The sequence below is a fragment of the Taudactylus pleione genome, unplaced genomic scaffold (assembly GCF_031769625.1).
Source record: "Taudactylus pleione unplaced genomic scaffold, aTauple2 ptg000378l, whole genome shotgun sequence".
NCBI classification, from domain to species: Eukaryota; Metazoa; Chordata; class Amphibia; order Anura; family Myobatrachidae; genus Taudactylus; species Taudactylus pleione.
Window position 1 is genome coordinate 7,637,076 of NW_028284779.1, and position 27,179 is coordinate 7,664,254.

A 27,179-nucleotide genomic window follows, 5' to 3' on the forward strand; every position below is an offset into this window, starting at 1 on the left:
GTGGTGGGGTAGTAGGACAGAGGGGGGGCAGAACAGGAAGAAAGTGGAGTAATGGGTGAGGAGTGAAGATTAGGCAGACAGAGGAGGGGGGAGAAGGGGAGGAGGAGGTGGAAGAGAAAAGGGGGAAAGGATAAAGGTGGAAGCAGGGGGCAGAATAGAGGATTAGGTAGAGACTGAGTGAAGGAGGGAGTTGACGAAAACCTTGTCATGGTGTTTATAAGTAAACAAGAGGAATGAAATTTGGAAATGTAAATGAGATATGAGTGCAAGAGATTTGTAGGAATGCAAGTGAAAAAAACAGTGATGTATCAAAAAACAGTGTATCAATATGTACGCAGATTAAGAAGACTGTTATAGGGAGTATTAAAAGTGGGGTTCTAATGTGTGCAGAATTTGAAAAATAATGCAGATTGTAAGTAGATAGAGGATGTGAGGCTAGGCAAGAGAGCTGAGATAAAGGACAGTGTTTCAAAGTAGATAGTTGTAAACTGACATGGGAAAAAGTACGATAAGCATTGAATTGTAAGCGAGAATCAGAAGGGTATGTAGATGCTGGTCTGTGTATTTAGAGTATGACTATGCTGGGTGAGTATGTACATGTTGGTCAGTGTATGCAGAGTATGACTATGCTGGCTGGGTATGTAGATGCTAGTCATTGTATGCAGAGTATGACTATGCTGGCTGGGTATGTAGATGCTGGTCAGTGTATGCAGAGTATGATTATGCTGGCTGGGTATGTAGATTCTGGTCAGTGTATGCAAAGTATGACTATGCTGGCTGGGTATGTAGATGCTGGTCTGTATATGCAGAGTATGACTATGCTTGCTGGGTATGTAGATTCTGGTCAGTGTATGCAGAGTATGACTATGTGGGCTGGGTATGTAGATGCTGGTCAGTGTATGCAGAGTATGACTATGCTGGCTGGGTATGTAGATGCTGGTCAGTGTATGTAGAGTATGACTATGCTGGGTGAGTATGTAGATGCTGGTCAGTGTATGCAAAGTATGACTATGCTGGCTGGGTATGTAGATGCTGGTCAGTGTATGCAGAGTATGACTATGCTGGGTGGGTATGTAGATGCTGGTCAGTGTATGCAGAGTATGATTATGCCAACAGAGTATGTAGATGCTGGTCAGTGTATGCAGAGTATGACTATGCTGGCTGAGTATGTAGATTCTGGTCAGTGTATGCAGAGTATGACTATGCTGGCTGGGTATGTAGATGCTGGTCAGTGTATGCCGAGAATGACTATGCTGGGTGGGTATGTACATGCTGGTCAGTATATGCAAAATATGAGTATGCTGGGTGGGTTATGTACACTGGTGGCCAAAATTGCGGACACATTTTGAAATTTGAACGTTTTTCAACTTTGAAAAATTATAAAAACTGTTTCACTTCACGCAGTGCAATGATTCATATATCAAATGAAAGGAAATTTAATGCTGAATTCAACACAATAAACAGAGGTCAAATATTTGCACTACAAGGGAAGTTATGCTACTTTCAGTCAGACAAAGAAGCACAGATGCGTGAGATTCAAGAAGCGAATTGTAGTAACAGCTACTACCAGCCAATCGGAATCGTCGTTCTGAGGACCAATCAGCTGTCGTTTATGAGCAGGTGCAAAGTCATGTTCAAAGGTGGGAAAGGTCAGTTTGGCTGTTTCATTTTGCAGAATAAAGTTGGTTACTGATGTGCAATTACGGTTGGATGTTTGTGTGTATTGTTTAGTGCTATTGACTGTGTAAAAAATCAATACAACAATTGTCATCCAGGCAAAGTGGTGACTGGTCACCCAGGAAAAGATCCAGGATTGTGGTGTTACGTGAAAATGGTCTTTCGTATGCAGCAATTGCGAGAGAAGTTGGTGGGAATGTGACAACATCAGGAGTACGAAAGTTTTGTTTACGCTCTCAGGAAACACAATCTATACAAAACAAAGAAAGAAAAGTCCGGAATAAGTGCACAACAGCTGTTGATGATAGGAGAATAAAACGAGTTTGTGTCAGGGACAGATGGATGTCATCTGCGGCCATTAGCAGTGAACTAAGTGCAACTGGTATTTTTGTCAATGCAAGAACGGTACGGAGAAGACTAAAGGAGGTTGGCCTAAAAAGTAGTATTCCCCGAAAAAAGCCATTGCTGAATAACAAGCAGCGGCAGAAAGGAATACAGTGGGCAAAAGAACACATTGCATGGAGAGAAGGTCAGTGGAAACAAGTGCTATGGAGTGACGAAACTAAGATATCAATATTTGGTAGTGATGGGAGAAAATGTGTGAGACATCGCATCGGGGAACAGGTGCATCCAGATTGCATTCAAGCAACAACAAAGAATCCTACAAGTGTTATGATCTGGGCATGTATGACAGCAGATGCTGTAGGCCGCCTTTATGTCATAGATGGCACACTGAACAGCAGAAAGTACATTGACACCATCCTACAACCAAAACTTCTACCTTCTATCAGGGATCTTTTTCCAGATAATGCCACATTTTTGTCCAACAGGATTCAGCTCCCTGCCACACTGCACGGACATGTAAAAAGGGGTTCACGAGAATGACATACAGGTGCTGGGATGGCCAGGAAACAGCCCAGACCTGAACCCCATAGAACATTTGTGGTTCCGTTTGAAAAAACTGGTACATCTGAGGCGTCCATCCAATAAAAGACAATTAATTGAGGCTATAATTGTCTCATGGCACCACATAATAAAGAAGGAAGACCTCCAAACATTGTTTGGCTCAGTGATACATTGCTGTGCTGCTGTCTTAAAAAATAAAGGATACCCAACGAAATACTGATAGGACAGTAACATCATAAGTACATAGGGATTTTCACCCTAATAGGGGTATTCAATATCGGAGCGAAAACATCGTTTTTGCGTTAATATCGCACTTATGACGTCATTATCGCAGGTTTTACTTTTACACCGTATTCAATTTCAAAGACTTATCGCAGGTTCGAAAAGTCTTTGATAAAAAACGGGGATAACTTTTCACCAATAGGTGTCGAAAAAAAAGTGCAGAATTGGGGTTTAGGGGTGCAGGTTTAAAAAAATAGCCTGCACCCCTGGGAATGACATTTAAAAAAGAACTGTGTCAAAAAAAGTTTTAAAAAAAAATAGGGACACCCCAAAAAATTAATTAAAAAATTGGGGTGAAAAAAAAAATGGGAAAAAAATTGTTTAAAAATAGGGAAATAGGTTCAGGGCTATTCTGCAAGTATATGACAGGTGTTTTCTAGAATAGATTTATAGCGGCAGGTGCACAATTGCAGAATTTTTTAAAACTTACTTTAGGGACTTAAAAATATGCTAGTACCCATTTTCATGTACCCCAAATTTGATGGGACCACTTAAAAAAACGAAAAAAATAACCTAAATGCTCTTCTGCATCACTTCTTCAATGTCGGGAAAAAACACCTGCTGCGGCTATTTAAATCCCCGACTTTCATTTAAAGGCTAAAACGGTACCCATAGTGATCCCCCATGTTTTTACAACTTTAGGGGGGTCCTACAATTTTTTTAAGGAAAAATTCGTAACTTTACGCAAATCCAATTTCGCAGACTCGTTTTTGTTAATTTCATATTGAATACGGGGATAAGCGGCCACGCGCCCGATACTTTAACGCAGGTAAAAACTCCGATATGAAACGTAAACTTCGTCAGCGAAGTTTATGTTTCATATTGAATACCCCTCTAAGTGTTGTTTTCACTGCATAACTTCCCTTGTAATGCAAATATTTCACCTTTGTTTATTGTGTTGAATTCAGCATTAAATTTACTTTCATATGATATATGAATCATTGCACTGCATAAAGTGTAAGAGTATAGGCATTTGAAGTTGAAAAACATTCAAATTTCAAAAAGTGTCCGCATTTTTGGCCACCACTGTACATGCTGGTCAGTGTATGCAAAATATGACTATAGAGGGTGGGTATGTACATGCTGGTCAGTGTATGCAAAATATGACTATAGAGGGTGGGTATGTACATGCTGGTCAGTGTATGTAAAATATGACTATAGAGGGTGGGTATGTACATGCTGGTCAGTGTATGTAAAATATGACTATAGAGGGTGGGTATGTACATGCTGGTCAGTGTATGCAAAATATGACTATAGAGGGTGGGTATGTACATGCTGGTCAGTGTATGTAAAATATGACTATAGAGGGTGGGTATGTACATGCTGGTCAGTGTATGTAAAATATGACTATAGAGGGTGGGTATGTACATGCTGGTCAGTGTATGTAAAATATGACTATAGAGGGTGGGTATGTACATGCTGGTCAGTGTATGTAAAATATGACTATAGAGGGTGGGTATGTACATGCTGGTCAGTGTATGTAAAATATGACTATAGAGGGTGGGTATGTACATGCTGGTCAGTGTATGTAAAATATGACTATAGAGGGTGGGTATGTACATGTTGGTCAGTGTATGTAAAATATGACTATAGAGGGTGGGTATGTACATGCTGGTCAGTGTATGTAAAATATGACTATAGAGGGTGGGTATGTACATGCTGGTCAGTGTATGTAAAATATGACTATAGAGGGTGGGTATGTACATGCTGGTCAGTGTATGTAAAATATGACTATAGAGGGTGGGTATGTACATGCTGGTCAGTGTATGTAAAATATGACTATAGAGGGTGGGTATGTACATGCTGGTCAGTGTATGTAAAATATGACTATAGAGGGTGGGTATGTACATGCTGGTCAGTGTATGCAAAATATGACTATAGAGGGTGGGTATGTACATGCTGGTCAGTGTATGTAAAATATGACTATGCTGGGTGGGTATGTACATGCTGGTCAGTGTATGCAAAATATGACTATAGAGGGTGGGTATGTACATGCTGGTCAGTGTATGTAAAATATGACTATGCTGGGTGGGTATGTACATGCTGGTCAGTGTATGTAAAATATGACTATAGAGGGTGGGTATGTACATGCTGGTCAGTGTATGTAAAATATGACTATAGAGGGTGGGTATGTACATGCTGGTCAGTGTATGTAAAATATGACTATAGAGGGTGGGTATGTACATGCTGGTCAGTGTATGTAAAATATGACTATAGAGGGTGGGTATGTACATGCTGGTCAGTGTATGCAAAATATGACTATAGAGGGTGGGTATGTACATGCTGGTCAGTGTATGCAAAATATGACTATAGAGGGTGGGTATGTACATGCTGGTCAATGTATGTAAAATATGACTATAAAGGGTGGGTATGTACATGCTGGTCAGTGTATGTAAAATATTACTATAGAGGGTGGGTATGTACATGCTGGTCAGTGTATGAAAAATATGACTATAGAGGGTGGGTATGTACATGCTGGTCAGTGTATGTAAAATATGACTATAGAGGGTGGGTATGTACATGCTGGTCAGTGTATGTAAAATATGACTATAGAGGGTGGGTATGTACATGCTGGTCAGTGTATGTAAAATATGACTATAGAGGGTGGGTATGTACATGCTGGTCAGTGTATGTAAAATATGACTATAGAGGGTGGGTATGTACATGCTGGTCAGTGTATGTAAAATATGACTATAGAGGGTGGGTATGTACATGCTGGTCAGTGTATGCAAAATATGACTATAGAGGGTGGGTATGTACATGCTGGTCAGTGTATGCAAAATATGACTATAGAGGGTGGGTATGTACATGCTGGTCAGTGTATGTAAAATATGACTATAAAGGGTGGGTATGTACATGCTGGTCAGTGTATGTAAAATATTACTATAGAGGGTGGGTATGTACATGCTGGTCAGTGTATGAAAAATATGACTATAGAGGGTGGGTATGTACATGCTGGTCAGTGTATGTAAAATATGACTATAGAGGGTGGGTATGTACATGCTGGTCAGTGTATGTAAAATATGACTATAGAGGGTGGGTATGTACATGCTGGTCAGTGTATGCAAAATATGACTATAGAGGGTGGGTATGTACATGCTGGTCAGTGTATGTAAAATATGACTATAGAGGGTGGGTATGTACATGCTGGTCAGTGTATGTAAAATATGACTATAGAGGGTGGGTATGTACATGCTGGTCAGTGTATGTAAAATATGACTATAGAGGGTGGGTATGTACATGCTGGTCAGTGTATGCAAAATATGACTATAGAGGGTGGGTATGTACATGCTGGTCAGTGTATGTAAAATATGACTATGCTGGGTGGGTATGTACATGCTGGTCAGTGTATGCAAAATATGACTATAGAGGGTGGGTATGTACATGCTGGTCAGTGTATGCAAAATATGACTATAGAGGGTGGGTATGTACATGCTGGTCAGTGTATGTAAAATATGACTATGCTGGGTGGGTATGTACATGCTGGTCAGTGTATGTAAAATATGACTATAGAGGGTGGGTATGTACATGCTGGTCAGTGTATGTAAAATATGACTATAGAGGGTGGGTATGTACATGCTGGTCAGTGTATGTAAAATATGACTATAGAGGGTGGGTATGTACATGGTGGTCAGTGTATGTAAAATATGACTATAGAGGGTGGGTATGTACATGCTGGTCAGTGTATGTAAAATATGACTATAGAGGGTGGGTATGTACATGCTGGTCAGTGTATGTAAAATATGACTATAGAGGGTGGGTATGTACATGCTGGTCAGTGTATGCAAAATATGACTATAGAGGGTGGGTATGTACATGCTGGTCAGTGTATGCAAAATATGACTATAGAGGGTGGGTATGTACATGCTGGTCAGTGTATGTAAAATATGACTATAGAGGGTGGGTATGTACATGCTGGTCAGTGTATGCAAAATATGACTATAGAGGGTGGGTATGTACATGCTGGTCAGTGTATGTAAAATATGACTATAGAGGGTGGGTATGTACATGCTGGTCAGTGTATGTAAAATTTGATTATAGAGGGTGGGTATGTACATGCTGGTCAGTGTATGTAAAATATGACTATAGAGGGTGGGTACGTACATGCTGGTCAGTGTATGCAAAATATGACTATAGAGGGTGGGTATGTACATGCTGGTCAGTGTATGCAAAATATGACTATAGAGGGTGGGTATGTACATGCTGGTCAGTGTATGCAAAATATGACTATGCTGGGTGGGTATGTACATGCTGGTCAGTGTATGTAAAATATGCTGACCAGTAAATATGAATATGATGGCCTGAATATTCTCTCAGTGCCCAGGATTTTATTTAGTGATAGGATTTCTTCCCTCATATATTTATGCCTTAAGCATGCTATATTTTGTGGTTTTTTACAGCTTTCACTACACTCAAAACACCAATTACGTTGGAAACCCAGCTGTAATAGATGGGAGTTTTCTCTTCAGCTGGTTATCTGCTGCTCATCTCAGTGACCAGACACTCGGACCTTGTACTGTCTGTAATTCTCATCACTGTATAGCAAAGCCTAAAGCCGGGGATCAAGGTCTAAAACTCTGATGAATCAAGTATGTATACAAAGTATTGAAGTATGTAGTGGGGCAGTCCGTTATAAAGTACTAACCAGGGGGCAGTCCGTTATAAAGTACTAACCAGGGGGCAGTCCGTTATAAAGTACTAACCAGGGGGCAGTCCGTTATAAAGTACTAACCAGGGGGCAGTCCGTTATAAAGTACTAACCAGGGGGCAGTCCATTATAAAGTACTAACCAGGGGGCAGTCCGTTATAGAGTATTAAATGTCACGTTAGAGAATCTCAGCATCTCTGATCTAACAGTGCCAGTAAGTTCTCTCTCCAATGCATCTGACCGGACTATGGAAAATGTACTAAACCATACAAACGTACATTCACCACGCACGTGCCAGGATGCCCATATGGCACTTATGTAAATATAAATGAGGTATCTCAAATGGCCCAAAGCAGTCTAGAATCCTGCAAATGAAGATAATATATAAAGAAAAAATACCCCAGACCGGATTTCCCTAGGAAACCACCTACCAGGGAAAACATTGCATTGCTTGAGGAGACTTGTGCATAGTATTATATACTGCACTCTCAGTCATGGAGTAACTATGTTTATGCAGCCACAGATAGAAGAGAAATACCCATTATATACACTTTAACAAACAAAGGGCCTGATTCAGCAGAGTACGCTAATGCGATTACAGCTGCGATTTTGCATGGAACGCAAATGCGAAAATATGCTAATGCCTGCCAAAGCTCATCCGGCATAAAGACGCCCAGTGCTGCTTTCTCATATCCGTCCAATGTCGCACTCCTGCCTAAACAACTGTACCATCGACGCACATCAAGCAGCATGTACGGCAAGTCTGACCAGCCGCAAGCACTGCAGCTCTCATCGCGCACAGAGAGGTCTCATGCTGCAAATGCAATCGCAGTGGCTGATTTATGTACGCCCATGAAACGGTCAGACGCGCCTGCGTGTACCTAAACCACACCTGTTATCTCCCCTAAACGCTGACCATGTGACACACGCTTTGTGAATGGATCTTCTGTGCGTACATAATCTCAAAGCAATTGCGAAGGAATAACCGCGCGATCTGCGTAAATATCGGCATTGCATCCGCTGCGGAATCAGGCGCAAAGATCACACATTTTAATATAAAGAAGCAACAGAAAGTGTCCAGTTATAAAATGTAAAACTCATGATAATAGCGAATACACATTAATATAACAGTGCTGAGAGCTACATCGCTGTCCTGTCTGAGACTGAGGAATCCCAGCTGCTGCGGTGCTTTCACAATACTATGTGATACAAAATCAGATTATTAAGGCTCAGATCCTGGTTAGGGGTCCCCTGGGGCCCATCACACTTCCCGGCAGCCGATTACTCTCTGGCTTGTGCTGATTTTCTATTTTTATTTTGCTTCTCTCTTACCCAATATTTTGTTACTAACATGATTGAAATCTATTTCTCAGTACTAGTGTTGTACCTCTGCTGTGTGTGGGGTGCCTGCCTGCTGATGTGTCCTGCCATGTGCTGTAACACCACACGCTCATAGTGTTCTATTGTGTCTGCTCCAGACAGCATCTCCATGTAACGAACAACTGGGGTTGATTTATAAAGCAGTGTATATAGAGCAAAGAAGTGGACCAGTGAAGTTGACCTTAGCAACCATTCAGCTTTGAGGTAGCATTCATCTGGTACATTCTATTAATAGAAAGGCAGAACCTGGTTGGTTGCAAAGGGCAACGCTTCCATGGGTTCACTTCCCCACTCTTTTCAATGCTTGATACATAACCTCAACTTACCCATCAGGAATACCTGCAGTCCAGGATGTTCTTCCTGCCAAACAGGTGACTACATGTTTGTTAGCTTGTGTATATGTATGTATATTTGTGTTTGTGCATGTATATATCTACGTGGCCAAGTTCCCCTCATTCCCCTTCTGTATATTATGCAGGAAAAGATTTACAGTATTCAGTGATGATGCCGGCGTAGTGTGTCTGTACCCAATGTACTATAAAACGTATTCAAATAAAGTGTGCTTAGAATGAGAGAACCCACACCCAGGTCCAGCGGATGGGATGGGCCCCTCACAGCAGCTCTGGGCAGCAATGGCTGGAACACGTCAATGAGGCTGAGAAAAGGAGCCGGCAGTATTTAGCTGCCGGCGGGTAAAAGCACCAAAGCCGTGTGAGCTGCGGCAGAAAGAGGAATGTTTGGTAATGACAATAGCAAATACTTCAACAGTGTTGAGAGCTACACCGCTGTCCTGTCTAAAGGTGCCCACACACATAGCGACATTTTACACGATTTGGCCGATTACGATGAATCGTGACGACGAATCGGGTAAAAAAAGTACAAATCATGAGTTTATACTCACGAGCACGATACCGATGCGCGTCCCCGCTCGTCGTATATCGCATCTTCTGATCTGCCGTGCTGTAGGGCAGATTAGCCAACCATGAACACGATGGAAGCCGATCGTGAGGGTTTTTTTCCTCACGATGAATCGTACGATTCATCACACAATGCGGAATTTGACTGACAGAAGCCTGGACACGCCCCATCGCCATCTTGTGCAGCATCGTGTATGGAGCAAGACAGTCACACTTTGGGAGCCTGCACACTGAAGTCTTGTTTTGTTGGATATTTGGTGACTATTTGTACAGTTTAAATGCAACCACACTGACCACCAATATGTGCTCCCCACTGCCCACCAATGTGTGCCCCCAGGTAATAAATGCATGACCCAGCCACCGCCCGCCGTATTGAGGCGGGCGGTGGCTGGGTCATGCATTAAGCTCCCCCACTGCCCATCAATGTGTGCCCCCAGGTAATAAATGCATGACCCAGCCACCGCCCGCCGTATTGAGGCGGGCGGTGGCTGGGTCATGCATCAAGCTCCCACTGCACACCAATGTATGTAATATAACAAAAATAAATAAATAAACACGTATTTTACAAAAAAATCACCATACATTACATTTAAAAACACACATTATTTAAAGCTGGCGGACTTCTACCTTTCGGTCTCCAGCTATTGTGGAACTACAGATCCCAGGATGACCTGCCACCCACCTTTGAAACTGTTTTTAGGGCATCCTGGGATCTGTAGTTCTACCACAACGACGCACAAGTTGGCCGCACTAGAGGAACTTTTGGTGTATACGAAAAAATACATATCTGATGCAGACCTGAAAATTGTACGGCAAAAGATTCAAAATCTCAGGACAGTGTACATCAAAGAAAAAAAGAAGGTGGATGACTCCAAAAAATCAGGAGCGGCCACAGATGAAATATATACTCCTGCGCTGTGGTACTACCAAATGATGTCATTCATCAGTGAACAAGAGCCTCAAAGGGAATCAATCATCTTGATGTCTGAGTGTGAGGGAGATGAGGAGGTTGCAGAAGTCTTGGTAAGTAGTGACACAGTTTAAACCAAAGTCCTTAATGTTTTTGTTATTAAATCCCAAATGTCCAATTTAGTCAGTAGTTCACAGACAGTCCTCCTGCCATGGTACAGCACCTGGTCCATTGAAATAGGTCATGTACTCCTCCCTCACTTCTTTGGCACGTGCAGTGGATGCTGTTGTAATTGGTGGTGCAGACACAGATGTCAAATGTTCAATGTCCTCTAGGGGTCCTACATCTTCTGGTCTAGCTGGGACTGGTCCTCGTTGAGTAGATTTTCTTCGCAGAAAGTTGTGCAGCACACAGCACGCCATCACGACCCAGTCTATTTTCTCCACATGTAGATTGATGGTGGTGTGGAAAATGTGGAAGCGGTTGCTCATTATTCCAAACGCATTTTCCACAATGCGCCGTGCCCGGGATAGACGGTAGTTGTAGATCCTTTTCTCTCTGGTCAGGCCCCTGTGTGCAAATGGCTTCATCACATGTTCATGTAATGCAAAAGCCTCGTCTGCAACGAAAACGTAATTTAGGCCGTGCTTTGTCTGGTCCAGTGAGGGCAAGTTGAGGGTTTTGTTGGCGAGTCTCTGGTAGAAAGCAATCTTTTTGAAGGACCCACCATCCGAAGCACGGCCATTCTTGCCGACATCCACAAACAGAAATTCGTAGTTGGCATTCACCACTGCCATGAAAACGATGCTGAAGAATCCTTTGTAGTTGTAGTAGTATGATCCGGTGTTGGCAGGTGGGTTGATGCGGATGTGTTTCCCATCGATGGCTCCTCCGCAGTTAGGGAAATTCCAACGTTGTTCAAAATCTTCCGCGATGCTGGTCCACTCCTCCACTGTGTTAGGAAACTGTAAAAATAGTAAAAAAGGGGTTAAAACATGACTATAATTTTTTTATATCTTTTTTCCCTATATAGACTCCTACCCAAGACCCTGATTTAGCATCCACACCGGAGCTCAGTCTGCTCGGTGGTGACAGTGATCCGGAGAATAGCACACAAGTGGAAACTCCACTTCCACCTGGACCCTCATCTTCTCAACAACCCCAAAAAAAGAAAAAAAAACAAGGCAGAAAGGAGAATTTTACTGAACGAGAGGACCATTTTTTTACAAAACGCAGAACGGCTGCTGCAGAAACCCCCAGATGCAATAGATGATTTCACAGCTCATGTGAACAGCACATTGAGAAATCTGGATACAGATATCCAAAGAAATTTTTTAAGGTTAACCCACGACCTGTTGAGTCGCTGTATGACCAAAAATCTAACAAATTCTACATACATTGCAGATCCAATGCTATTTTCTCCTGCCCCAAATAGGTATGTCCGTCCCCCCCCCTGCCCAGTTAGATATTACTCCCCCACCAAGCACCACCTTGTATAATGCTCTGCTGGATGCAGCAGATGAGTCGCCCCAATATACAGAGATGTAAATTTTTTCTTGCTTTTAATATCACCAAATTTTATGATTTCTAATAGGTGCTTGCTGCATGGTATAGGGTGGTGATGACGCCATTTGGACAAGGTCACTACGCACATGGCACAAGTACACATTGCTGGAAGCCGAGCCACAATGTATACTTGTGCCATATGTGTATTGGCCTGTTCAAACTGGCATCTGACCCACCCTATCACATACAGCCGGCTACCTATTGGGATTCATAAAATTTGGTTATAATGTTCTTTTGGAAAATTGTTATAAAAAAAGGATATTGCACACAGTTTAGTGCACACTTTCAGTTGCCTGCAGGTCAGTGCACATTGTACTAAATGAAGGCTATTTTTTGCTTTATGTTGAGTAAAAAATAAAAAAAATGTTTTTCTTTACACAAGAAAACAATGTGTGGTGTTTTTTTTTAACTTACCTTGCAATACTGGTACTGTAGCACTTTTACGATGGCTTTGCAGGTCTCCGGAATGATGACGCCCAAGGACTGAGGTGAGATGAGTGTCCCAAACTTTAGGTCTTCCAGTGACCTTCCTGTAGCCAGGTACCTTAGGGTAGCCACCAGTCTGTCTTCAGCAGGGATTGCCCTCCGCCACCTTGTCCTGTCTCTGGATGTGGGGGGTCACCAGATGCAGCAATTCTTGGAAGCTGGCGTCATCCGTCATCCATGCGCAGGTAGTTCCGATAGTCCTCCGGGGTTGTTCTCCTTGATCTCCATCAGCAGGGACATGTGACAGCGTGTATCCCTTTGTAGCAGCCACTCCTTGGTCCAGCGTGCTCTCGTCCTTCTTCGCTGGGCCCTCATCCTAATCTCCCGGACCCCAGCTTCAGCGACCAACACTCTATACTGATAGGGACGCATCAGTACAGAATTCAGGAACAGGATAGAAAGCAGGTAGGTAGCACACACTTGCAGGTAGAATAAACTTTGTAAAAGGCAAGCCAAATACAAAGAGCACAGTAGCAATGTACAGGATTCAGCAGGAATACACCTAGCCTCATCTAGTAGCAGAGCAGAATGTACACAGAGTTTAGGGTGCCTGCTGTTTATAATACCTAGATAGCCCCTCCCATTGTTATGGCTATTTAAATTTCCCACCAAAAGTCAAGAGCCTGTTTTATTTTATTTTTTAAACTCACGATTTGTTATGGCCAATCTCACGATGCGTACGATCCGATAGATCGTGAGATCGTAAGACAGATTGGGTGTCTTTTTTCCAAAATCGTGATCATGACGGCAAGGGAGCTCCCGTGAAAGTTCATGAGGGAATTGGCCATAAAATCGTATCGTGAGGACATTGGTATGTGTGTGGGCACCATGAGACTGAGAAATCCCAGCTGCTGCGGTGCTTTCACAATACAATGTGACATGAAATTAGATTATTAAGGCTCTGACCCCAAAAGAAACTATTGATACTGTTTAGGTGTCCCCTGGGGCCTATTACAGAAGACAAAATCTCCCAGGCCAGGCCCAGTAGTGTGAGGACAGATGGTTGAGCTCTTCCCTGTACAGGGGATGAGTAACCCAGCCACCAACTTAAGTGTAATAATTAAAAGGAGTAAACAGTTCCAGGTGCCATTTAAGGAGCCTTGGGGTGGCAGCTATACCCCCCCCCCCAAATTGGCAGCAGTAGGTGGAAGACAGGAGGGAGTCATCAGTAACAAAAGTTTGCCAGCTGACGGGATCCGGCACAGGAGAATACCGGCGCCAGCATCCCAAAGGTAAGTAGCGGGGTTGGGGGGAGGGTTATGGTTATGGATTAAGTACTAGGGGGAGGGTTAGGCACTAGAGGGGGGAGGGTTAGGTTTAGAGTTTAGGGAGAGGGAGGTTAGGGTTAGGCACTAGGGGGGAGGTTAGGTTCACACACCGGGGAGGCAGGGTTAGAGAGGGGACGGTTAGGAAACCTACCGACATGTGTTATCCTAACCCTGTTGGGATGCAGTCGTCGGGATTTTGACCGCAGGAATCCCGAGTCCTGGCATCCCGTACCCATCCCCGAGCTGACAAACCGAACAGAACTGGTAACCAACAGGATGAGAGAGCACGCCTGCTCACACACAGTGTGTATATGTACAGCATTATTCTCTACGTCTATTTGTGTCTACATATGTTTCAATTATGGTCAAAAATATGTGTGTGTAAATATGGGTATTAAAGGAAATGATGTGTCCATAATATATAATGTAAGGATTTGTGCATTTATACCCTAGAGTGTTGTTGGTGTGCTATGCTTTACCATTTGAGCTTTTTGCCCTTTATCTAATTCAAGGCTGTGGGATGTAACTTTATTTGTTCGTAATGGAGAAGTACAAAACAGTGTAACACACAGTATAAAGCGTAAGTATAATACTGTGTCCTTCGTGCTTAAATGTTTAGGTATATTTAAACTTTAAATGGTCATAGGCAAGTTCTCTGTTATAAAACTTACGGGAGATCTTCCAGCTTGGAGGCTTCGTGTCTCGGATCGAGCAGATCGTAGCCGCACTCGTTGTATATTTCTAGGTAGGAGATGTGGATGGTGTAGACTTTACTGCTGTCCTGAAGGAAGGAAGGAAGGAAGGAAGGAAGGAAGGAGGGAGGGAGGCAGTATGAGATAAGCATACAAAGGACGCTGCATGTCCATATTGTCTCAATTCCACAAATATAACGCACTTGCACACAGTCAACCCTACATCCCACATGCAACCCTCAGAACTAAGGCTCGCTGAATGTACAACTCAAGAAAAAGAGTAAATACCTTCTGAAACTGCTCAAACATGAAGGACAGTATCCTGGGGATGATCCCTCTGTCGCTGTAACGCTCGGCTCCTCCGGTGATGGTAAACGTTTTGCCACTGCCAGTCTGTCCATAAGCAAATATGGTGCCATTGTAGCCGGTAAGAACACTGCAAGGACGCACAGATTTCCGTCAGTTACACCGTGTGGCGGATTTATAAGGTGAGACACGACAATCACAAGTATATAACTTTGGATATGTTACATTGCACGGAGAGATTAAAGTGGACACAGTGAAGGAGGCTGTTTTCTTGACTAAAGGGACTGGGGGAAGTCTGTGCGGCACCCAACAGGATACCCTTACTCCTGCAACCTAAGAAGAGCACTTTGATCCCCATCCAACCCCATAGAATAGCAGGAAAAAATAGGAATATCTCATGTGCTGGAGGCAGGTATAGCAACAATATTGGTTATAACTAGGGATGTGCAGGCTCGGATAGGTTCGAGTTTGCACGTGGAGTTCGGATTTTTCCCTCCAAAAAAACGGAACTCAGAAAGAGGCAAAACGTCATCTTGCATGGACAAACATCATCATTCCTGGACTTTTGTCCAGGAATGATGATGTTCGTCCATGCAAGATGACGTTTTGCCTCTTTCTGAGTTCCGTTTTTTTGGAGGGAAAAATCCGAACTCCACGTGCAAACTCGAACCTATCCGAGCCTGCACATCCCTAGTTATAACCTGATAAAATGTCTGTGACCAGACTGTCCCTTATACCCCTTTCAGACATACGCCAAAAACCAGTATTTTTTTCCCTGCGCACACACATCAACCCGGGTCTTGGTTATGTCTGTACAGAAACCCAGGTCAGAGTCCCAGGTCCTACAATCGACCAGGGTTATTCCCGGGACTTGCAAGCTGGGTTAGTGCCCTAGCTTATGTCTTAAAGCAGGGATGAGGAACCTCATCTGGCTAGCGGGGTGCCTAGAATGGCATCCTGCAGCCAAAATCTATGCAGCAATGCCACCAGGAGCGTCCGTCGGATGCTTTAGACGGTCACACTGCTGCCCTTACAGTTCCCCGGAGCGTCCTCAGGATGCTCCGGGCATTGCTGTAATCACCGGCGATTGTGGCCCCGCCCCTGTGTGATGTCACACTGAGGGGGCATGGTCTGCACCCGGCCCGCTAATGATTTTATATGTATCAAAATGGCCCTCGGCAGAAAAAAGGTTCCCCACCCCTGTCTTAAAGGCATAATCCAGGTCTTGATGACCCGAGTCATGCCTAAAAAGACTTGATTGGCGGGCACAGTAGCGCTTGGAAATGACATCATCTACAAGCGTCCACTATTAGACAGAATACCCGGGTCACTGGAAGACCTGGATCCCGTGTGAAGGTTGATGACCTGGGAATAACGCGGAACCATCACCCAGATGTGAAAGGGGTAAAGTACTTCAACCTGTGTTTAGTGTCAAGGGTTCTCAGCCGGGTTAAAGCCGGGGTTTATGTCTGAAATGGGTATTAGTCTTCTAAAAGGAGCACTATACAGTGTTCTGGGACTGTCCTGAAAATTGTCTCAGCTCCATCCAATATAATGATCAATCTGGTACTCACACAGTGAGCTATATGACCAAAAGAGAGTGACCAAGTATAAATGTATATAATTAGTTCATTTTTATTCATTAATGGCATCAAAAAACATAAAACTACTGTCCTGGATAAACGATTGCATAACATTTTTCGCTGACGCAGACAATAATGAATGAAAAACTTAAATTATTATTTAAAAAAAAAAATTACAACTGCATCATATGATAAAATAGGACATAATAATTGATATACCTAAAAAATAAAGCATAGAAAAAGGTTAAAAATCTCACTTCAGTTGCAACGCGTTTCACAGCAGCCAGCCACTTCCTCAGGCAGCTGAACAGTGCTGCCATCTCGTTGTGCAAAATGATTATTTTAAATATAAACAAATAGCTTTATGCGCTTTGCCCAGTGCTTCCTAAGGAGGCTCATTGTGTTTAGGGCGCCATACACATGTAGTTCATGGGAATACACCGATACAAAGCAGCACTAGACATTTTTATTTAAGCTGAAATGACCAATGTGCTTGACTTGAAAATTATTTGATAAAAATGTAAAACTTTTTAACCCCAACTGTTGATGATTTGATCAAGATAAGATAGTTGAAGTTAATCTGATGACACATATCAGTTGACAGTTTGTTTATCTGACAAATGGGACAAAATTGGCCATATCTTTTTAAGGTAACCGATAAGGGATGTACACGCTATGTACGATATTGTTTGTACAGAGTTGTAGCACAAATTTAGGGATGCGGTCAGAATACCGACCGCCAGGATTCCAGCGCATTGAATGCTGGCACTGGAATCCCGATACCTGTCAAAATCCCGGTACCGGCATCCCGATGGTAAGTATTGGGGTTAAGGGAAGGGTTGGGATGGAGTTATGGTTAGGCACTAAGGAGGGGCAGGGTTAGTGACATGGGACTAAGGGGGGGTAAGGTTAGGCACTAGGGGGGAAGGGTTAGGGTTAGGTACTGTGGGGGGTAGTTAGGTTTAGGCAGTAGGGAGGAAGGTTAGGTTTAGGATGCGGGGAGGGAGGATTAAATTTTTGGGTAGGGTAGGAGAAGGATTAAGATAGCTCTCGGTATCTTAACCCTGTTGGGATGCTGGCGTCGGGATTTTGACCGCCGAGATCCCGAGCACCGGCAGCATCCCGTACTCAACTTCAAATTTGATGCACATTGCAGAAATGTAAGGGTCGTTCCTGGACGGTGACTGGAAGGTAACATGGGTTGGCTGACAAGGTCGGTTGCATACATGGACCCGAAGCACTCACATTGGAGGCCTTACTCAGACAGAGAAATTGCATCTGCCATTGGGCTGGTGCAAGTTTCGATGCTGCGTGTGGGCATCTCAGTCCTTGCACATTCGGACCCACACTCGGTCAGACTCAGAATCAGCTCTTAGATCTTGTCTCTGTACAGACCATTCTGCCAAATCACTCTGTGGATGGTGAATGCGTTTAGAAAAGTATTATTGAACAAAACAAAGGGACCAGCAAATCAGTATCCATCAATACAGCAAACATCTAGTACAGCACAGCTGCAGGCTCGGATGCTTGGCTTGAGACCACAAACATTGTAAAAAAAATAAAAAAAATAAAAAAAAATGTGAGGGTAGGCTGGACTGCACACCTTAACTTTTAAACATAAGATGTGCTACCATGCTGAGACTAGTACCAATGCATGAAGGTGCTAAGTATACTTAGAATAAAAACACTTATGATAAACTTTCCAATTAACATGGAGTAGTCATAAGGTTCTTGGCACATGTTTGGTATGCCCATCTACCATGTCAAGGTGGACCTCATCAGATGGGTCCACCTAAACGTGGTAGATGAACACAAATTTTGGTCCAACATGTGCTAAGAACCTTATTTATACTCCATGTTAATTGGAAAGTTTATCATAATTGCTTCAGTATTCTTAGGGTTATATTTACTAATGGTTGATTTTAATCGATTTAAAAATCATTGAAAATCAATGTTGTGTTTCTTGGGCTAAATAACACATTTATTAAAAAAACAATTAAAAAATTGTCTGTTAGTAAATGTGTGATTTAGCCTCAGAAAAACAACATCGATGTCGTTCTATTTTGATTTTTAAATCGATTATAAATCGACCTTTAGTAAATATACCCTTAAGTGCTTAGAGTGTGCACCTGCATTTTCTTTTTTTCTGCATGGAACTACAAGTTTAAGCATGGTAGCACCTCCTATTGAAGGCAATTCAATTCAGTGCGATGTTGTATATAACTCTGGGAAGGAGTTCCTGGAGCTATTCAATTGAAGATTTCTGCTTGCACCCTCCTGAGACTGTAATTAGTACAGGTTATTACATTGCTGTCTACATATGGGCACTATTGAAGTAGATATGAATGAAAAAGAGCGCTTGTTGCTGAATATTGTGGATGTGTGTAAGATACTGTTTTTAATTATGCAATATTTTATACATATCAGGTGGGAGTTGAAAATGAGTGTCAAAGAAAAATAATTAAACAATATACATGAGGCAGGATAAAACTAAAGAAAAAATTAAGGAAAAAAAAAAGTATATAAAGTAAGATAAAACTTAACTTTATATACTTCATTTTTTCTTTAGTTTTATCCTGCCTCATGTATATTCTGTATTTATTTTTCTTTGACACTCATTTTCAGCTCCCACCTGATACGTATAAAGTATTACATAAAAACAGTATCTTAGACACATCCACAATATTCAGCAACAAGCGCTCTTTTTCCTTTTACAAGGAGCAGCTAACGAAAATTCCTCAACTAAGCGCAGTACTTTTTCTATAACAAATATGGACACAATTATAGGTAATTCCTCAATAAATTGATATAATGTGTTTGTATTAAGGTTGTTAGGGACCCATCTGATGAGGTTCACCTTGACGGGATGGATGGGTATGCATTTTTGGCCAAACATGTGATAAAAACATCACTTTGTACCTGTCCCGGGATTAACATTGAATAAATATGGGATAACTGATTACTATAAATGATATATTAGAATGATGTACATTCCCTCCAAGTATTGTAAGTGTTTGTAAGGCTCCTCATCTTAAAGGGCATACACACTAGATAATATGATCCGTGAGCGATATCGTTAGTGTTTGGCCATGATCTCCCGGGCAAACGGCATTGAGCATACACACTGAACGATATTGTTAATAATATCGTTCAGTGACATCACCCTGCACTTCCCGAACATACAGTTCCTGACCATATTGTCAGACTGACCTGCATGTTCGGACGACAACGGACATCGTGGACGACCTGCGGGTGCGCGCATCCTCCATCGCACGTTGGACGATATGAACGATATCGTTATTGTCCACTTTTATGGTCTAGTGTATATGCCTCTTTACCGTCTATTCTAAATCCTGAATCACCTTTACAGATCACTAAAGGATATTTCTACTATCACCCCAGAAAATAACAGTGCACTAAAGCTGCACAGAATGATGAACCCAGACAAGGGGATTTATGATGTATAAATTTAGACCTATATATTTGTTGAAATTTAAATGTAACTAAAAATAAATAATGTGAAACACATTTCAGCTGTATAAATGATAGGAGGGCAGCTGGGCTGGAGATAGATCACTGAGTACATCGCAGCTGCAATACAGCGGAATCAGACACAAAACCAATGTACTGTAATGATGGAATCAGCATATAAATATATACAGTACAATGTATTTATGGTTTCCGCCGACTCCTGCCAGCTCTCTCCCGTTGAACACAACTATGTAACTAACTCACCATAAATCCATTTATTTGGACAATTATGTGAATGATACATGTGTGCTTTACTTATTGAAATGGTTTCTGGTCACAAAACTCTGAAATTAAAGTTTACATACTCTACGGATATACCATGTGCTGCAAGGGTTGAAAATAACATTTATTTGCATGAAGGAAAAAACTTTTTGCATGTAATCCACAAATGCAGGCTAGTTTTATTTCTACACTGCGATATAGGGTTCATATAAGGAGCACCCCCCTTCCAGACTCTAAATACGTCTGCACTTATTATTCCACCCCAGAAACAGTGTAACATGATTCTACCAAGGTGTGTCAAAGAATTGAGGTTCTGACTTAAAGTATGCAGATGCAAGAGCCAGCCCTAGGCATAGGCAAATGCCTAGGGCAGAGGTGGCGTACCCTGGCACTCCAGTTGCTGTGGGACTACATATCCTAGCATGCACTGCCACAGTTTTAGCACATTCCCTAATAGCAAAACTCTGGGAGTGCATGCTGGGATATGTAGTCCCACAGTAGCTGGAGTGCCAGGGTTCACCAGCACTGGTATATGGGATGCCTAAGGGCATGCATACCAAGTCTAGGGATGGCTCAGCTTGACAGCGGGCAGCAGCAGGACCAGGACAGGCGGACGGCGCCAGCTGTCTGCTGCGGCTGCCCTACCATCATCGGTGCTTTCAGCCCAGCTCCAATCGAGTGGCAGCTCCTACAGCTGGCAGGAGCGGGGAGAAAAGACAGTGGGGGCAGCGGGCAGTATCAAAAACGGCCGATGGAGGAGGGCTGTTGCGCATGCCCAGCCGCAGCAGCTCCTCCAATGGGCCTTTGCGGAGTCCAACAAGCTGAGCCTGTCTGCAGGGAGACACACAGTGCCGTGTATAGAGTGAGGATAATACATATCTTGTGAATAAGGTTGCACTACTGTGTGGTGTCATTTGAATTGGGGGTACTATTATGTTATGGCGCCTATGCTCTTACTGGCACAGGGCACCAAAATGATCTGTGGTGATGGGTGCTGTCCTGGGAGAGGGGTGCTGGGTTAAAGTTGGGGCGAGCACCAGCCAAAATCTTGCCTAGGGTATCAAATTGGTTAGGGCCGACTCTGGCAGATCCATAATTATGGATCCATCATTTAATTGGCACATGCACACTATAATTGCACATAGTTGTGTCGTTTGCATGTATCTAGGAGTCAGAGTTCCTTCTGAGTGAGGTAGAGGAGCTGGTGAGAACATAGATCAGTATACTCTCTTGTACCCATCCATGCAGAATAGACCAGCAGCAGAAGCTCCTTGTTTGATGTGTCGCACCATATATAAATACATCCATCTAATTTACACAGCTCCTTCACACACAGGGGGAGATGTACTAAGCCTTGGAGACTGATAAAGTGGAGAGTGATAAAGTACCAGCCAATCAGCTCCTAACTGCCATGTCACAGGCTGTGTTTGAAACAGTCAGGAGCTGATTGGCTGGTACTTTATCTCCCTCTCCGAGGCTTAGTACATATGCCCTACAGTATCTCCATACACTCACAGGCTACAGGAGCCCAATGGGAACAATTCTGTTTAAATTAATGTCACAACCATATAGGCAGCACATATACACAGCCCAAGGTCTTGTCCATAAGTACATAGCTGCCTGGGTACTAGCCCAAAGAATTCAATATGGGTCCCACCTGAAGGGGCACAGACTCCATGCTACCTGGCCCAGCGTGTCCGTAGGTGGAGGGGAGGAGCAGCGCGGACTCTGTAGATACCACTCAAAACACCTTGTTTGAATTTGCCTACGCCGGAAGTGTAATGCTCTGGTGAAAGGCTCATGCCTTATAATGAATGTGGATCTATTACAGCGCACGTGCGCCTCCCAAAATATGCACCAATCGCCAAACTGTGCATGCGCGACCTATTAAACCACACATTCCCAGTAAGCATTGAAGCTGTAATCCCTACTGCGTATGCACAAGATGTTATGTGCCCAAACCACGTATTCTTCAACGTAAGCTACTGCCCCTTTATAAGAGGCATTGGGCAAAACTTACTAAGCGGCGGGTTCTAAACCCCGGCGGTTTGGTGGCGGGTTCTAATCCCTGGCGGTTTGGTGGCGGTTTGAAGGCGGTTTATAAATCACAGCCATGTTCTATTCTAAAATTTGTTTTGATGGCGCTTTTGCAGCGGGTTTTGGCCTTAGGAAATCTACGCATAGCAAAACCGCCGCCAAACTGCCGAGGTTTAGAACCCGCCGCTTAGTAAATTTTGCCCATTATCTTGTTGTGTAAATTCCTACAAAGGTTGCGTGATGTAACAAGAGAGATAAAACAGCTTTAGTCCAGATTATTTTGCCCATAAACGACTTCCAAACAAATTTCCGTGCCATTAGGATAAGCCGACAGATGAAGCCGCACTGTGATTTCCTTCTTGGCAGAATACCACGAGTATTAATACAGTATGTATCTGTGGAAATGACTGTTAGCACTGACGATCAGCTAATGATTATTGTTTTAGAACAGTCGTTGGCACACTGCCCAATGGGGGTCATCCGGTAGAAAGATGTAAAAAAAAAATATATATATATACATAAGAATAATAATTGGAAACAGACACAAAAATTGGATTGTGTTAAAATGTAACATGAATGGAAATGAAGAGAAATCAATCAATCTCCATTAGTTAAGAGAACACATCTGGTTGACCTTTTAAAGTCAGACGCAAGCTCCATCAGCGGGCATTCAGGTAGTGTGCATCTGAACGAATCCCCGGGAACTGTGGCCATTTAACTTATAGATCTGATGTTTGGCGCAATTTGATTCATTGATACGTTACCTGGCGATCACAGTGAAGCGCAATTCTTTATTAAATCTGCGGTCACCTCAAAACCTTAATGTAATGGACCATACACACGGTCAGATTTGTCAGATGAACGATTGAACGATTTGAACGATCTGAACGATTTGACCAACAATTTGAACGATTTGAACTATGAACAATTTTTGACTGCATTAAAATGAATGGAATCGTTCAAGTCTGACTGCAAACACATCAGATGTCAGATATCGTTATCTGACCATCGGGAACACGCATCGTTCATCGTTCAGACATGTCAGATTTTCCTTCAGATATGAACGATTTTTTAAATCGTTATCGTTCAGATCTGAAGAAAAATCTGACCGTGTGTATGCTCCATAAAGGTGCCCACACATATACCGATGTGCTCATGATACGATTTTATGGCCAATTTCCTCATGAACTTTCACGGGAGCTCCCTTGCCGTCGTGATCACGATTTGGAGTTAAAAATGTCCAATCTGACTAAAGATCTATCTTGCAGCCAATGCATTGTATCCCAGATTGACTAATCTGCCCTACAGCACGGCAGATCAGAAGATGCGATATACGACGAGCGGGGACGCGCATCGGCATCGTACTCGTGAGTATAAACTCGCGATTTGTACTTTTTTTACCCGATTCGTCGAAATCGGCCAAATCGTGTAAAATGTCGCTATGTGTGTGGGCACCTTAACAGTTTCACAATACAGAAACCTCATTTTTTGGTACTCCAGGATGGACCCGTGTACAAAATCCCGGGTGCGACCCAGGAATTCAGTGTGAAAGGGGAATTATAGTGACTGTATGTCACTATAAGACGTATATAGTTGTGTTGTTATTGACTGCCATGTACAGCATATATTGCTTTTTATCCTGTAATGTTTGTACTGTACTGTTCTATGTACTTTGCAGAACACTGCAGTGCCCTGTAAGTGAATAATAATAATACATACAATAAATAAAAATTAGAAACAAAAGGGGAGACGTTACATTTTGCAGGCTCTGTATGGGTGTGATTTTCAGCTAAGGTGACACTTGTTCCGTTATTAAAATACAATAACTGCATGTTACACGGCCATGACTTTCCATTACAGAGTGCTCAATCATGATTCCCAGTGAGCAAAACCAGAAGGGGAAGACGTGTGAGATAAGATCCGACTGATCTTGACAAGGTAAATGCAGAGCGTTGGGCTATTATACAACGGATCCCGCCGTGTAACTGTAGTTCTTACAATCACAGATGAAAACAAATCAAATAATAAGCAGAGCAAGTAGAATTGGTTCTTAATTCAATGAGCACCAGATGTTTCTTTCAGCGGATCCAAGAACACGGACAAGGCTTATGTAAGAAGAAGGTCTGGAGCTGCTCACTGTGGAGCCATGTGGTAAAGTCGGTGAAAATGGCTATGGATTGCATTATGGATGGATTACATTACTTTGACAGTGCCATAAACAAAGACATCTATTAGGTTAGTAATACATAATGTCAGTGTATGGGGTAAGAATGCAGAACACTGATGCGGGTACACCACCGGACGCCTGGTCATTGGACTGAGTGGCGAATGCACCATCATGGCAGCAGTAATGGCCACAGCAGAGGGCAGTGTGCCATCTCGGATTACACCGACACACAGTAGCAGATTCTTCTGTACGGTGAGAGATTTCTATGACATTCTTATATGGAAGGGAAGCGTTGTCCTGCGCCTTGTAAGAAGGTATAGAGCAGGGATGGGGAACCTCCAGCCCGGGGGCCATATCGGGCCCTCGGAATCATTTGGTCTGGCCCTCGGAGCTTTTTTCTGCTAGCCTCATCTGTGCCTAGAATGGCACCCTGCAACTAGAATCTATGGAGCAGTGTCGCCTGGACCGTCCTTAGGATGCTTCAGACGGTCACACTGCTGCCCTTACAGCTCCTGAGGATGCTCCGGGCATTGCTGTAATCACCGGTACTGTGGCCACGCCTCCATGTGACATCACACGGAGGGGGACTGGCCTGCACTGGGCCCGCAAATAATGTTATATATATCAAAATGGCCCTCGGCAGAAAAAAGGTTCCCCTCCCCTGGTATAGAACATAATGCATGGCATGGGCATCACTCCGAGCACTCATCTCATGGTAGATCAGCCTAACCCTTCTCCAGGTGGCAGGTGCTAAATTAGGGATCCTTATAGCTTGGGCTCTGAAGTAATGATGTGGAGTTGAACGTACACCTGCTTGCGGAGAGCATCTTGCACGTTCCTGCCGGCCAAGCACGGTCACCACAGATGACAATTTGTGCCGCATTGAAGTTCTGATTTATGAGGACTGACAGCTTCAAGTTAGTGATATTGGTGACGAGCTGAACATCTCAGTGGGTACTGTGCACAACAGCGCTCATGAGCAGCTGAGGTGCAGGAAAAAGTGACCACGCAGGGTAGCGAAGCTACTCACAGAAGTTCACAAACCAATAGGATGGGATTGTTTCTCCTGCACTGGACGCGGTACCATGAGGAGGGAGTGTGGTTACTGCAGCGTTATATACATATATTGAACGAAGAAACGCGTGGGGCCTGGACTAATGACCTAAGACGGAGTGACGTCACCGATCGGTTAAAGTGGCTGAACTGAAAGTGGATGCTCACAGCGTGGTCTGGAGACGTGTGATTGCAGTGACCTGCTTTTAAAGGATTGTTTTATGTCTTTTGTTTTTAACTTTGATGTAGTGCACCCTCCTTCTGTTCTTTACATATCGATTTTCAGACGTATGCATTGCGGCAAATATAGGCTAGTGCAAGTCAGCACTGATGATGACAATAAATATATGTTAGTTTTTGCGCTAATCATTTACTGATTTAATATAGATTTTTGTTGTACTGTGAGACATAGAAAAAAACCTCTCAGTGATATCATATTTATACAATGATTTAGTATCAGCCCCCGATTTCAGTTTGTTTTGTGTATGACTAGTAGCAGATCCAGTGTATGGCCAGGGGGCAGGAGCACTGTGTCATGCATACAATTCCATGTAAGGGCAACATACATGCATTTCCTTCTGTGTGCGCAATGCGGGATCACAAATGCATCAGGCCCAGGGAGTACAGAGTGATGGCTGAGGTGGGCTCATTCGCTAGTACAGAGAGACGGCTGAGGCGGGCTCATTCGCTAGTACAGAGAGACGGCTGAGGTGGGCTCATTCGCTAGTACAGAGAGACGGCTGAGGTGGGCTCATTCGCTAGTACAGAGAGACGGCTGAGGTGGGCTCATTCGCTAGTACAGAGAGACGGCTGAGGTGGGCTGCAACCTAACAGAAATCAAATCAAATACGTGAAATTTACATCTAAAATGCTTTAAATGTTTTTAACCAGTCAGGATGTACAGTTCTGGAATGAAGGGGAGAGAGGGGAAGATAAAGATAGAGAGAGGGGACGACAAAAAGCAATGGAAAGAGATAGAGGGGGGTGGAAAGAGAGATGGAGTGTGTGAATAAAGAGAGAGTTGGACAGAGAGGGGGGTGGAAAAAGAGAGATGGAGTGTGTGAATAAAGAGAGAGTTGGACAGAGAGGGGGGTGGAAAGAGAGATGGAGTGTGTGAATAAAGAGAGAGAGTTGGACAGAGAGGGGGGAGTAGTGTAAAGAGGGAGAGGGAGGGATAGAGAGGTGGAAGGATGGATGGAGGAAAGGATAGTCGTGGATACGGAGAGTGGGAGAAAGGTGGAAATATAAACAGAAGGATGGATAAAGAGGGAAAGGAGTGGACAGAAAGAAGGAGGGATGTGGATAGATAAAGGATGTCGAAGAGGGGGAGGAGTGGATACAGGCCCTGATTCAGAGTCGGACGCTCTGAAAGAGCGCTCCCTCTGAACCAGGGCATTTTTGGGGGTTTTTTGTGCGGCCTCCTGGCCGCTCGCATAGCTGTGGGTGACCACCCACAGCTATTGCGAGCGGCCAGGAAGATGGTCGCGATGGTCTTGCTTGCGACGAGACTCTTGTGGTAGGGTCTCGTGGCCGCAAGCCCCAGAGAGC

At 43.4% G+C, this 27,179-nt stretch overlaps 1 protein-coding gene across 2 annotated transcripts in view; it reads right to left on the reverse strand.

The window, feature by feature from the left end:
* Positions 1–27,179, reverse strand: part of KIF6 (kinesin family member 6) — a 309,007-nt gene that overhangs the window by 230,318 nt on the left and 51,510 nt on the right. The window contains exons 4-5 of one of the 2 annotated variants that reach the window (XM_088445328.1): positions 15,021–15,168; positions 14,712–14,821 (exon numbers count right to left, since the gene is read on the reverse strand). The exons of the other annotated variant lie outside the window; for it this stretch is intronic. Of the exons in view, the coding sequence (XP_088301454.1) occupies positions 14,712–14,821; positions 15,021–15,168 (258 nt within the window). The remainder of the gene's footprint in view (positions 1–14,711; positions 14,822–15,020; positions 15,169–27,179) is intronic. 2 annotated transcript variants of the gene reach the window in all.